This window comes from Octopus bimaculoides, chromosome 13 (assembly GCF_046866305.1).
Source record: "Octopus bimaculoides isolate indiv1 chromosome 13, ASM4686630v1, whole genome shotgun sequence".
Lineage (NCBI taxonomy): Eukaryota > Metazoa > Mollusca > Cephalopoda > Octopoda > Octopodidae > Octopus > Octopus bimaculoides.
In genome coordinates, this window is record NC_142940.1 from 56564386 (window position 1) to 56577804 (window position 13419).

The 13419-nt window shown below is 38.0% G+C and overlaps 2 protein-coding genes across 6 annotated transcripts in view; one reads left to right on the plus strand and one right to left on the minus strand.

Annotated features, from left to right (window-relative positions):
* LOC106881552 (E3 ubiquitin-protein ligase MIB1) overlaps positions 1 to 11565 on the plus strand; it is a 137796-nt gene extending 126231 nt beyond the window's left edge. For both annotated transcript variants that reach the window (XM_014931984.3, XM_014931985.3), the window contains 6 exons: positions 5782 to 5963; positions 6255 to 6447; positions 7350 to 7428; positions 8293 to 8379; positions 8630 to 8733; positions 9927 to 11565. In XM_014931984.3, the coding sequence (XP_014787470.1) occupies positions 5782 to 5963; positions 6255 to 6447; positions 7350 to 7428; positions 8293 to 8379; positions 8630 to 8733; positions 9927 to 10067 (786 nt within the window). In that variant the 3' untranslated portion in view covers positions 10068 to 11565. The remainder of the gene's footprint in view (positions 1 to 5781; positions 5964 to 6254; positions 6448 to 7349; positions 7429 to 8292; positions 8380 to 8629; positions 8734 to 9926) is intronic.
* A 185-nt stretch (positions 11566 to 11750) lies between these two features.
* Positions 11751 to 13419, minus strand: part of LOC106881551 (nuclear pore complex protein Nup153) — a 32472-nt gene continuing 30803 nt past the window's right edge. For all 4 annotated transcript variants that reach the window (XR_016244097.1, XR_016244095.1, XR_016244098.1 and 1 more), the window contains one exon: positions 11751 to 12031. The gene's annotated coding sequence lies outside the window, so the exon portion shown is untranslated. The remainder of the gene's footprint in view (positions 12032 to 13419) is intronic.

Here is a 13419-nt window from a genome sequence, read left to right on the forward strand (position 1 = left end):
TGTGTGTGTGTGTCTTTTCTCTGAAGAATAACAACTTAGGTGACCTTGACAGAACAACAAATCAACTAGTGTAAGGTATTGCCTGTGAGCTCGTAGAAGACCAACTGCGTGCGAGGACTAGTTATTGAACTAATCGGCAGAAAAGGGACTTCCCGTGAAATGGATAACAAGACCTGGGCTTTAGGGGTGGATTGTTCTTTCTCCCATTTGTAAATGTTTGACACACAATAAGCAACAGTTTGACAAATCACTGTCTGTCGTTATTTTATGTATAGTTTAACTAATGCTATACTAGCATCATTGCAACCAGAACACCCTGTTCTCTCTCTCTCTCTCTCTTTCTGTATCTACACGTACACACACACACACACATCACATACATCACTGTATTGACCAGACTATCAGAGGTTATATATCACTGGTCACAATGCACTTCCAATTCTCTCTTGATTGTGCCATTGTATTCCATTTTGGCCCAAATCGTTTAACTGAATCATCTTCCCATAACCATAGAGGCTTTCTGAGTGGCCTTTTCCAACCTCTTGGATACCACTTTGCCTCTGCATGGGTCCACCTGTTGTCTGTGAACCTTGCAATATGTCCAGCCTAGCAGAATTTATGCTTTCAGTATTCTGTGATTACGTCATTCACTCTCCTCTCTTCTCATATACCTTTTGCCTATATATATATATATATATATATATATATATATATATATATATATATGTATGTATATATATATAAACAATAAAGCAAGCCACCACATCAAAGTGGCAGTTGAATGTTACTATTAGTAACCATCAACTGCCACTTTGATATGGTGTTGTGTTGTAATGAGGATACTAGAATTGGCAGTTTTTCATTATTTCTATATTCTCTTGGACAGCAGACAAGGAAAAACCTTTTTCAATTATGCTTATCTTCAGTGAAATATGTGGGAGACCAGGTGACATTGAAAACGATATTTTTTTGTTAGGCTGGGTGGCCGGTGCAGTTGGTGGTGTTGCTGATGCAATTAATCAATGTGCATGTGGTGCAACAATGTTTTTAAACAACACCTACACCCCAGGTGTTTATTATTAGTTGCACCGATGTACTAGAAAACAAGATAGTTTCATGTCTAACTGACCCTGATGCTGCTGTTGATGATGATGATGATGATGATGGTGCTGATGCTATAATGACTCATGGATGAATTGGTTGGTTGGAGAGTGGGAGAAGAAGTGGTTTATGGCAAACATCTGTTTTTTATTGATGACAGTGTGAGAGAGAGAGAGAGAGAGAGAGAGAGAGAGAGAGAGAGGTGAAGGGTGGGGAGTGGGGACTGACAGGGCAGTGTGACATGGACATTTAATGTAAAGATGCTAAAAATACATGTAGACAAGCAAGAAGAATGGAATGTAGTGGAGGATGTTAGAACTTGATGAGTCTGGAAGTAGAGGCATCACATGTTTGTTGTTTATCTCTAGTCCAGTCTTGATCCAGAAAACCTTCAATTGAAGACATGGTCATCCAGGAATACGTTGTTAGCCAATACCCAGTGTATCTCTTCTTCTCTTAAAGTGAATAGGATGTCATTTGAGGAAGAGTTGGTTGCTGTTTCTAGCATTGTGCATGGTGGTGTAGAAGGTGTATTCACTTGTGTGGTTGTTTTTGTTAGTTACTTATGAAGTGAGGTGAGGAGAGAGGTGTTGAAGATGTTTGGAGGAGGCTGGTGATGCAGTTTGTAACTGAGGTGGATCTTTGAGTTGGATGAATGTCAAGTTGTTAGGAGTGGGAGTTGGTGGTGGAGGTGGTAGCTAAACCCTGAGAAATTAGTGCTCACTGTTGCATCAGTGAAGTTTTAAAAAAATATGTCTGGAGACTGGGGACATGAAGTTGTTCAGTACACAACATCTGTGAAGACTTGAACAACTCTGTTGTGATGATGATGATGATGATGGTGGTGGTGGTGGTGGTGATGGCGATGGTGGTGGTGTTCATGGTGACGATGGTGGTAGTGATGGTGGTGGTGATGATGATGGTCTGATGATGGTAGTCATGGTGATGATGATGGTAATGGCAGTGGTGGTGGTGGTGCTGCTGCTGATAGTGATGATGGTGGTGGTGGTGGTGGGGATGCTGATAGTGGTAATGGTGATGGTGGTGGTGATGATGATTGTATGATGGTGTGACTGATGATCATGATGTTATGATGGTGGTGGAAATGGTTATGTGCTGATGGTATTGCAATGTTGATGATGAGATGATGGTAATGGTTGTTAAGGTGATATGGTAAAGATTGGCGATAATGATGATGATGATGATGATGAGGGTGATGGTGATGATGATGATGATGATGATACTGAAGGTGATAACAACAAATCTTGTATTTTTTTTTTTCTAATGTATTTTCTGGCATACAAGTCAAATTCTTCAGACCAAAATTTACATCCGAAAAAGGTAGGTCAACTTATGCCACAAAGATGGTTTTGGAGGACCAGAAGTTCCATGTGAAATGCAGCAGGATTTGGAAAGATAATGATGATGTTTGAATGTTTACACAATATACAACATTGATTTGTATGCTGGAAAATACAGAAATGGTTTCAGTGTCCTCTAAGATATATCTATGAATATCTTATAAATAAAATATATGTTTGTTAGTCTGTCTGTATGCCTGTCTGTCTGTATGCCTGTCTGTTTGTATGTTAGAGAAAATAGTTTCATGGCCTTGTGGTTAGGGTGTTGGGCTTATGATCATAAGCCCATGGGTTCAATTCCTAAACTGGGTGGCCCATTGTGTCTTTGAGCAAGGCACTTTATTCCACATTATTCCATTCTATTCTGCTGAAATGAATACCAGCTGAGTGTTGGTGAAGACCCTTTCCTTTCCAGCTGTCACATCCGTGGACATTTCACTGAATCAAGAATGGGAGGGCTGAGAGGGTATCTACACTCTTGACTCTGTAAATACTTAAAGCAATTAGTAAAAACATGGTTGTTTCAAAAGTTTGGTAGCCAGAGTAAGCACGGGTTGGAGACAGTTCGAGGAGCTGCTACCATGGCTGGCAACAAAGGTGTTTTTTTCCTCTGCAGAATGAAGGCAGATTGTATGATGCTTGTGTTGGAACTGCAATGCTGCATGGCACTGAGACATGGACCTTGAACATAGAGGACTTCAGAAGACTGGAAAGAAATGAAGCGAGCATGCTCTGTTGGATGTGTAGTGTGGGTGGGCATGAAAGAATTAGTACGAAGGTGTTCAAGAAAGAAGACTGTGTTGGTATGGATGAGGACAGCTGTATAAAGCAGTGTCAGTCACTTATTGTGAATGAAGCTTGCAGAAGAGAGAGACCCAGGAAGTCCTGGAACAAAGTGGTGAAAGCTGACCTCAGAACCCTGACCCTCACAGAGGGGACAAAGGGATGTCTGGCAATACATGGTTTTCGAGATGACCTGCTCATTGCGACAAAACTGGAAGCCTTATACGTGTATGTGCTCAGACGGGTGCTTCACCCAATCTCCTCCTCCTCCTCCTTGTTTCACTCCCCTTTACTGTCTCTCCCACTGCAACTCCTCCTCGATACCACTTTGTTTTTCTCTTGTTACCCAGAACCATTTCACCCATTTGCCATTCTTTATCCATTTGTCCTCTACACATCCACGCATTACAATGATCACCCCCACTGGACTACCAAATTATCTCCCACCTCATGCACTGCACTCTTTCCCTTTCCTGAAGCCTACCCAACCATGCCATTCTCTCTCTCATCCTCTCTCTCTCTCTCTCTCTCATCCTCTCTCTCTCTCTCTCTCTCATCCTCTCTCTCTCTCTCTCTCTCATCCTCTCCCTGTCTCTCATCCTCTCCCTGTCATCCTCTCCCATTACTCCTGTTGCTGCTGCTCTTCCCTACCCGCCTTTTATGTCCCCCCCTGCCTCCCCTAACTTATCCACCATCAGCCATACCGGGCCTACCCACATATTCATCACTCCCTACATCCACCCTTCAGCCCTTCCCAATCTTTACAGATTTTCGCTTACCTCCCATTTTCCCTTTCTTTCACCCTCACCTCCTCCCACACACTCTTCCAAACCCCAACCTACCCACACTCCTAGTTTCTTTGTCCCCACTCCCACTCGAGGTACCCCTGGACACCTCATCACCACCACTCTCTATCTCTTTGCAGCTATTACTGATTCATTCCTTCCTTTTCAGCAAGGACCTGCTCTACCCCACCCCTCATTTCTCTCATACCTTAGCGCTAATTTCCTTGCTTAAATCTGCACCCTTCCCCTCAGATTTTGTAGTCTTGTGAGCTGTTTGTGCTGATTGGCATGGAAAAAATCCCCCAGCATGAGCTGTAAAGTGGTGGGCATGAGGAAGGGCATTCATAGAAACTGTGCTGAAGCTGACACTGGAGTGCAATGCAGTCCTTAGACTCATCAAATCCTGTCAAACTGTCCAACGTATTCCAGTATGGAACATTACATTTATATCCTGAAGAAGGACACTGTTTATAATGTCTTAATTAACTTCTTTCCACTTCTCTGAGCGTGAAACTAACAATTTTGATCAAACCTATCCTTCCTTGTTTCTTTTCCTTTTCATTCTGTATATCATCATCATCATCATCATTATCATCATAATGTTCACTTTTCCATCTTTGCATGGATCAAGTAATAATTTTATTGAAGCAGAATTTTTAATCACCAGATGCTCTTCTGGTCACCAACTTTCACTTGTTTCAGAGCAAGGTAATATTTGATGATGATGATGATGATGATGATGATGATGATGATGATAGATATAGATAATTATTGTGAAAATTTTATTTTTCACCATCTGGGTTGGTGTGAATGACTTGTGAGTTGGTCATAACTTGCTTACGTTTTGTTTATTAGTATATAACATATTTAACCTTTAGCACACTTTGGCACATCATGACGCCATACAAGTTTTCTCCCTTGTAGCTGCAGCCACATTGTGTTGCATTGAGAGAAAAGTAAAACTTGTACAGCAACATGATTTATCTGCAACATGCTGAAGGTTAAATTGAATTATGATTATTTATGTGTTTTAGTTTTTGTTGAGTATACTGATGATTGGAACATGGGCATTTAATGATTCGCAACAAACATTCGGTTTATATATTTCCAAACAGTATTGAATTTTTTCTAAGGCAGTTCGACGCCACTGAAAGCTGTGATTATGCCTTAAGTGTTGAAATCATGTTGTTATCTGTTAGGCAGCTGATGAGGGAAATTTCTGGTTGGGCTGAATTGGATTTCATTCTTTCATTATTGTTTCTGCTTGTTTGGTGTTTTTTTTTTCTTTTTTCGGTTATTATTTTGTTGTTCTTGATTGGGATTATGTAGATTCTCAAGTCCTTTCTGTTTCTATGTGGAGTTCGATATGGGGATTAGATATAATTTCTTTCATATGATTTGAAAATATAGTTTAGCATGGTCGAATTACTGTTATAAGGTAAATATGAAGCACACAAAAACACACATGCACATGTGCTTTCTGTCTATAGAGTGGTGGGGTTACCTTAATCAGCTAACCCTGTCAAGGGATTATGGTAACTACCCATGATGCCAGGAAGACTGGTAGTTCAGGGACTCTGACACACACACACACACATGTATCTGAGAGATTTATATAACAAGACACATCACCCGCCCCAACCGACATCAACACACTCCCACTTCCCACATTGCACACATATAAACAAGTAATATGTCTGATTGGAAACTAAAGTGATATTGTTTCTATTTCTTTATTGTTATCGTTGCAGCTTCTGATGGGCTTAGGAACCCCAGGAGGCGACAAGAAATCTAGTGCCTCTATTGCTTGCTTTCTAGCTGCCAGTGGAGCAGATCTAAATATTAAGAACAAAAAGGGGCAGTCCCCTCTTGATCTCTGTCCAGACCCTAATTTATGCAAGGCTCTTACCAAGTGCCACAAGGAAAGGAACAGGTAAGTCTCTGCAATGTGTGTGTGTATTTTGTACCTCTTTTTTTTTTCTTTTGGAATGTTGGATCTCGAAGCAGATAAAGCTATAAATAATAGCTGTAGAAACCAAGCCAAAATATATGGATGGAGCCTGGTGCAGCTCTCCAGCTCCAGTCAAACCATCTAACCCATGCCAGCATGGGCAACAGACATGAAATGATGATGATGGTGTATTATGATTTTATTTATTATTATTATTATTTTGCTGTATTTCTGTGAATGTTTTAATATGTATAACTCTGTGTTTCCTTTCAGTCCTGCTGTCACCCCTCCAAATGCTGCCACAATTCGTAATGACCAAGAAACTCTGGAAGAATGCATGGTTTGTTCTGACATGAAGCGTGATACCCTGTTTGGGCCGTGTGTCCACATTGCAACTTGTTCTCTATGTTCTCCTCGGGTTAAGAAATGTCTCATCTGCAAAGAGCCAGTGCAGTCTCGTACAAAGGTAATCGTTGGTCATTCTTTCTTAGAATATTTCTTATGTAATCAAAGTGGTACAAATTTGTAGCCACACATGTACACACACACACACACATACAGCCTCATATTGTGATGAACTACATCTACCAATATTATTTATGGATCTCTGAACTCCTAGAAACAGTTGTTGAACTTATAACACCTTTCTTCCTCTCCTTTAATTTTCTCTGTCGTTTGTACTCTGTGTAAATTGGATCTGTTAAATATAAATATCTATGCATGTATTTATACTTAAATATGAATCATCTGAAAGTCTCCACCCTTTGTTTTCGCTTGTTTTGCATATATACATATTTTGTATTTCATATCCAAACTATTATATTTAATATATTTATCTGACCAATTGCCTCTCTCTCTCTCTCTCTCTCTCTCTCTCTATATATATATATATATATATATACACACACACACACATGTAAAACACAAATGATCCATATCCCTTACGTATATGAACACTGTAGACATATCTCTACAAATTTAAGTGCTACACTTATTGCAGTCCCCTTATGTAATCAACTCACACTTTTGTTTTTGTTGGGTAACTGAGGAAGATGACCTTGTGTTTTGTTGAAAGGTCTGTTAAGGTTTGAATCGATACATTCTGTAGTTTTATCTTCCATTCCCCAATGTCTATGTGAACCTAAGTCTTTTATTAGTATTTAGTGATAAATCCGAGGTCGACTTTGCCTTTCATCATTTCATTGTTGATAAATTAAGTACCAGTGGCATACTGGGTCGATCTAATTGACTGGCCCCTCTCCCCCAAACTTTCGGGCCTTGTACCTAGAGTAGAAAAGAGTATTTAATGATAAATATTTGAACTATTGCTAACTATTATTATTATATGAGATTTCTCTTTCTTTCCAGATTGAAGAATGTGTGGTTTGCTCTGACAAGAAAGCTTCCATCCTTTTCAAACCTTGTGGTCATATGTGTGCTTGTGATGGTATGTAACCTTTGACCTATTTACTCCAGTGGTTCTCAACCGCAGTCCACATGGCCCTTAAGGTCCATATAAGACTTTTTTGTTGTTAAAGTTTATGTGCAATAAATTGCTTATACAATACCCCCAAATTTAACTTGCAATAATCTAAGCAGAACACTAATGCAATGAATCTCACTGGTCTTTAAGGGCCTTGAAGACCATGGGTTGCATCCCTTCCAGACACTGCTAAAAAAAATATAGTAAGTGTTGGTATATAACTAGAGAAGATGGTATAAGTAGAAAGGGTGATGTGTGCAGCATTGGTGCATGTGTAGTGGTAATGTGCATCATTAGTGTAGTATCATTCTTACACTTTGGTTTAACTCATCAGACTAACTGGTGCTGTGTTGAGCTAAAGCTGGGTTTAACACTGTATAGTGTTGAGGTAAAGCTCGGGCTGCAGTAATGCCATATTTCTATTCAGTTTCCTCGTATATGTACATATCTGTTGCCAACAACACAGCACCCGTGGTTTTCAGAAACATTTTTCACTCAGAATTACTGAAGCATGGAATTAACTACATCAGTTGTTAACTGTTGACACATTACATCCTTCAAAAACTTCCATACTTCCTGGAAATTCACCAACAGTACACCTGATGCCCCCCACCCCTGTTTCTTCTTTTTCACTGTTCACTTCTTGTGCATATTCTATGTACTGTTCATGCAGGTTTGGATTCTTTTTCTGATACAATAACTTTATTAAATATGATGTATGTATGTAGTGATTAGAATATGATGTTTGTAAAACCTTAAGCTAACAGCAATGAATAATGTAATTCTGTATTAGAAACTAATTAAGCTTAATTGCTGTCTTGTTATCAGGCTGTGCTGCCTTAATGAAGAAATGTGTCCAATGTCGAACACAGATTGAGAAAACAGTTCCTTTCATTGTTTGTTGTGGTGGCAACCGTAAGTACATATTATAATATCTATGTGGGTGTATGTATGTATGTGTGAAGGTGTGTGTATATATAGTAATAATGAAGTCAAACCCAATAATGATATTTTGAAAGCATTTAATACATTTATATATTGCAAGCAAGGTTGATCAATGTACGTTATTTTGGGTTGTCCGACATGAGAATTCCCCTGCATGTATTTTATATTTGTTGTCGGTTGTAGTTGCATGAATCCATTGTTTATTTTGTTGTTGTTCTAGCTCCACCAGTTCCGCAACCAGTTGGCGTCATGAACAATGGGTCAAGAGACTTGTCTCGAGATATACAGAAACTTCAACAACAACTACAAGATATTAAAGATCAGGTAAGCCATGTGTTGTGTGTCTATCTGTCTCGTTGTGTATGTGTGTATATATATATATATATATGTAAAGGTGTAAAAAAAACCCTTCGGTCATGAATGACCATGGGATTGCACCTAGGAAGTTCTCCTCTGACGCACCAGTCCGGGCAAGGTTGTTTGTTGAAGACCAGAAGTCACCCATGGATGCCAGCCTCCCCTCTCCATGCCACTGATGTTATCCAAGGGAAAGGCAAAGGGGCCCAATACAGATTGGCACCAGTGACTTCGCAACACATTTCTACAGCTGAGTAAACTGGAGCAACGTGAGCCTGGTCTGGGAATCAAACTCACTACCTTATGATTATGAGCTCAACGCTCTAACCACTGAGCCATGCACCAACATGTGTATGCATATATATATATACATATCATGGACTTTCATCTTGTCTATGCCATATGAAGGTTCTGCAATTACTTGCTAAACAGCTTGCATAGATGACTTGCTTATAGTGATCAAATGTTTGCGTTGGACATTAGATCACTCCATCCAACAAATCGACACTTGCTGTAAAAATGTTGAAGTGATTGCAGATTGGTGTGAGATGGAGTGTTATGGTCATGAACACAATGCACTGCCCAGTTGCAGGAATCAAAACCATGAGTGCAACACCCTGACCACTAAGCCATGTGCCCTCAAATATGCATATATATATATAATCTACCTCAATAACTTCCTTCCATATATGATGATAATGGCGATATTCTGGTAGGATTCCCTAGACAAGGGACCTTACTCTGCTCGCTTTCATCTTAACTAGAACCTTCTAAGTTGTCATTTATTAACCACGAACATATTCTCAAGTTTCAAATCTCTCAAAGCTGTCACCAAATATTATAATAATTTTAGTTTTTCTCTTGTTTATTTTTGCTTCCTGGTAAATATAAAAAAATTCTTGATAAAGTGTCTGTGCAAATCAAACACTAGATAAGTGAGCTTCTCTGATATTTACAGTTTGTCTCTACAGCACCAACAAAAAACACCAGTCATACATTGCATCTAATTCCATGGAATTGTATCTTCTTGAAACCATTTAGACTAATTAGTTACGTGATATGGATTTAGTGCTGTGAACCTTTTGTCAGGCGAGTCCGACACTGTGCCCAGTGCTCTGAAATTTTCTTATTTTATTCTTGTCTTTACTTTGCTATTTCAGACTTGCTGTCCAGTGTGCATGGATCGACTAAAGAACATGATCTTCCTGTGTGGTCACGGAACCTGCCAGATGTGTGGTGACCGTATGGCCGAGTGTCCAATATGTCGCAAGGCTGTTGAGAAAAGAATCCTTCTCTATTGATTTACTTCGAACTGACATTCTCATGTCAGGGCTCCCCTCTAGCAAAAGGATGAGAAGGGATTAATGCAAATGGAAATTTTTGACAAAAGAAAAAAAACAAAAAAAAAAACATGTATCTAGGGGAGGTTTGGTTACAACTTGCTATTCAAGATGTTTTGCTGTATAATCTATTAGATTTATATCTTCCACCTTCTGACCCTTCAGACCTCTCCTGCTTCTAAATGTTGTTCTTGCAACAGTCTGTCCAGCTTTGATTTTCTTATTTAATCTTTCACCCTTTGATCTTTGCAACAGTTGTCATGGTGATCTAGTCTGATTCTCATCTGTTTTACTGTTTCCTTGAGTGCATCCCTCCCCCCTCTCTCTCTTTAGTGTTGATACTGACCACCAGTCAGCTAAAACTGCCCTGTGTGTACCTCTTTAGTCTTGAAACTGTCCACACGTGTACTCCTAGTCTTGAAACTGTTCACACGTGTACCCTAGTCTTGAAACTGTCCACATGTACTTTTAAACTCAGCACCTCTGCCAGAGGGGGGGGGGGGAAATAAAAACAACTTTTCAAATATCTGCTATGACCCCTCCCCCCAAACTTTTAAGAATCAGATTGTGTTCTTCAGTTATTACTTGAAAAACATTCTGTCAATTATTGTCTGTAACCCCACCTCCTCTAATTCCTTTCGGTAAAGCATAAGCACTTGAACTTCCATATTTCTCTTATAAATAAGTTTGGCTTCAATGGCATCTATGGTTGTTCTATTCTTGTTACATTTGATAAATATAATGCAACTCTTAAAAAAAAACATTTTATTCAGAAGAAAAGATTATTCCATCCCCTGTCACAGACTCTAGAAGAATCAACCGAATGTTGTGTCATTATTCTAAGTCACACAGGATCAAATCATGTCCATAATTTTAAATATATCCTCAAAATTTATTGAACAAACTATTACATTAAAAACAAAGGCAAACTTTTAAATATAGATGTTTTAGTACCAAATATAATTTAGTTGTATAATGTCTTCTACTTGTATTTCCTGGAGTAGAAACATACAACTAATAAGCCTTGTCTTTTTTCTGAAAAATCGTAGCTTAGATGTTTCAGGTTATTTTGGTTAATTATGTTAGAGACAGGCTTGTGAAGAGCTCTCTACTTTTCATTTTCTGTTTCACTTCATTTGACGTTAATAATACCTGTAAGAAAAGCATGAATCTCACACAATATCATTTGTCGTGTTGAAAGATAAGAATTTATCTTGGCAATCTATAATTATGGAAATGCGTGAGAGAGAGAACTATTACTGTTTCTCTCCTTAACAAATACTCACATTATTATACTTGAAAGATGGTAATCTATAATGAAATATAGATCCTGTAATTCTACATACAATCTTCTGTAACCCTCCACACCCATTACACTGGACGGATCCAAAGAAATATATATATATATATAAAACCTACTTCATTACAATAAATATCAATTTTAGATTTAAAAAAAAAATTGTTTTTTTTTTTTAAAAACATTTCTTTGAAAAGAGAAACCCCTTGAACCTAGGAGTCACTGTGAATGATACGTTTCATAGTTGGGTTGAATTACAACAGCCCTATCATTGTAAAAAGTATTAAAATCTTAACCCAAGATAAAAGACGTAACACAACAAGACGAAATAATAAGAGACACAAATGGTGGCTTACATAGTTTAATGTCACAATAGCATAGTGATCAGTTTGTATGCCTCAATCTTCCACCACATGACACCTTAAACAGAGCACAATAAGAGCCTGTCTTCAGCAGAATTTCACACATCCATTCTTCATGCATCCTAATGTGTAAAAATAGAACTTTAAAGTCTTTTTTTTTCTGTTTTTGAATTCCTGAAAATGATTTTTATAATAAATTTTGGGGTTGGCTAATGTAGCCTTACTGAAATAGGGCCAGGCTTTGGGGGGGGGAAAAGGCCAGGCTTCTGATTATATCTGTGAAATTCTGCAAACAAACATGAATACAATGATAAATTTTGCAGATGACAAATATCACAGCTTAAAATTTGGATAAAAATATAACATTGGCAATTTTACCAAAAATTCATAAATGTAAGCAATCTGTTTCCGAATTTATATTAAACCAAGGTCTTTGCCTGTACTATTTTTCTCTAGAGGAGCGGTATTAATGGTAATTAGGGTGACAATTAAAACCAAAGGAATGTTTGACTTAATAGAAATAATGACTGTGCTAAAGAATTTATCAAAGGCATTATAGAATAGAGAGAGAGACATTGGCTACCGAACTCTGGTCAGTATGAAAATATAATGTAATCATACAAGAACAGTAACCCTATTTAATTAAAGATGACATGTAGAACTGATAAATGTACAGAGAAAACCAAAGTAGAAGGAACACTGAAGCAAAGACCTTGGTTGTGTATTTAAACATTGTAGACCATCTTTGGGCAGTTCGAGATGTATTATGTAACACATTCACTTCCACTGATGAGACTTGTTTAAAATTAAATAGTCTGACCAATTCTTAATGAAACTTTCAATCCTCAGAGAGACTAATAGATATAATGGTAAATAGAAGCAAAAACTTAAATAATGCAGACAAGTCTATGGAAGTTGATAGATTCTCTATAAATTAATTTTGTCTGAAATGTCCCTCAGAGAAAGTAGTCAAAGAAATCTGTGGACATCTTACATCAATTACCAACCAAAAATGGTCTTGAGACTTCAAAAAGAGTCAAGTGTTCACAAATTAGTGCTAAATACTGCACTGACAAGCAGTTTTAATCTTCCCAAATGTTGAATAATTTCTCCACAGGAGAATGAAGTTGCTACAGATATTTGTCATCGACCTGCTGAGATAAAATTATATATACAATACATATGGCCAAAGTCACAGTTAGAATGGAGGGGGGAATTATTGATGTATATATTGTTTTAAAATATTAGTGCAAAGTATGAAGATTTCACCCCTTCATGAAGCTTAGTGAGCAGCAAAAGTTTTCGTACTATGTACAGTCAGTAATGTAGTGCCATTGGATGTGTGTTACAAATATTCTGAAGTTGACATTACATGTAAAAACTATCAACAGCATTTTTATTGCTGCTGTGAATTTACAATTGTTTGACCTTAACTTACAAATAGTGTTGTCTACAAGAGAGTAAAGAGGAAATTTCAGTAGCTAGACACAACTCCAGGAAGCTAGGTCACTTCAAAGTTCTGTTCAGTTTATCTAAGTGTCAGCAGAAATGACAAATCTGTTTTAGGTCGACAGAGGTGGCAACTGCTTTAATTGAACAGATACACCAATCACACACAGAAATTACAATGACTTGGCCATAGTTATATTATAAA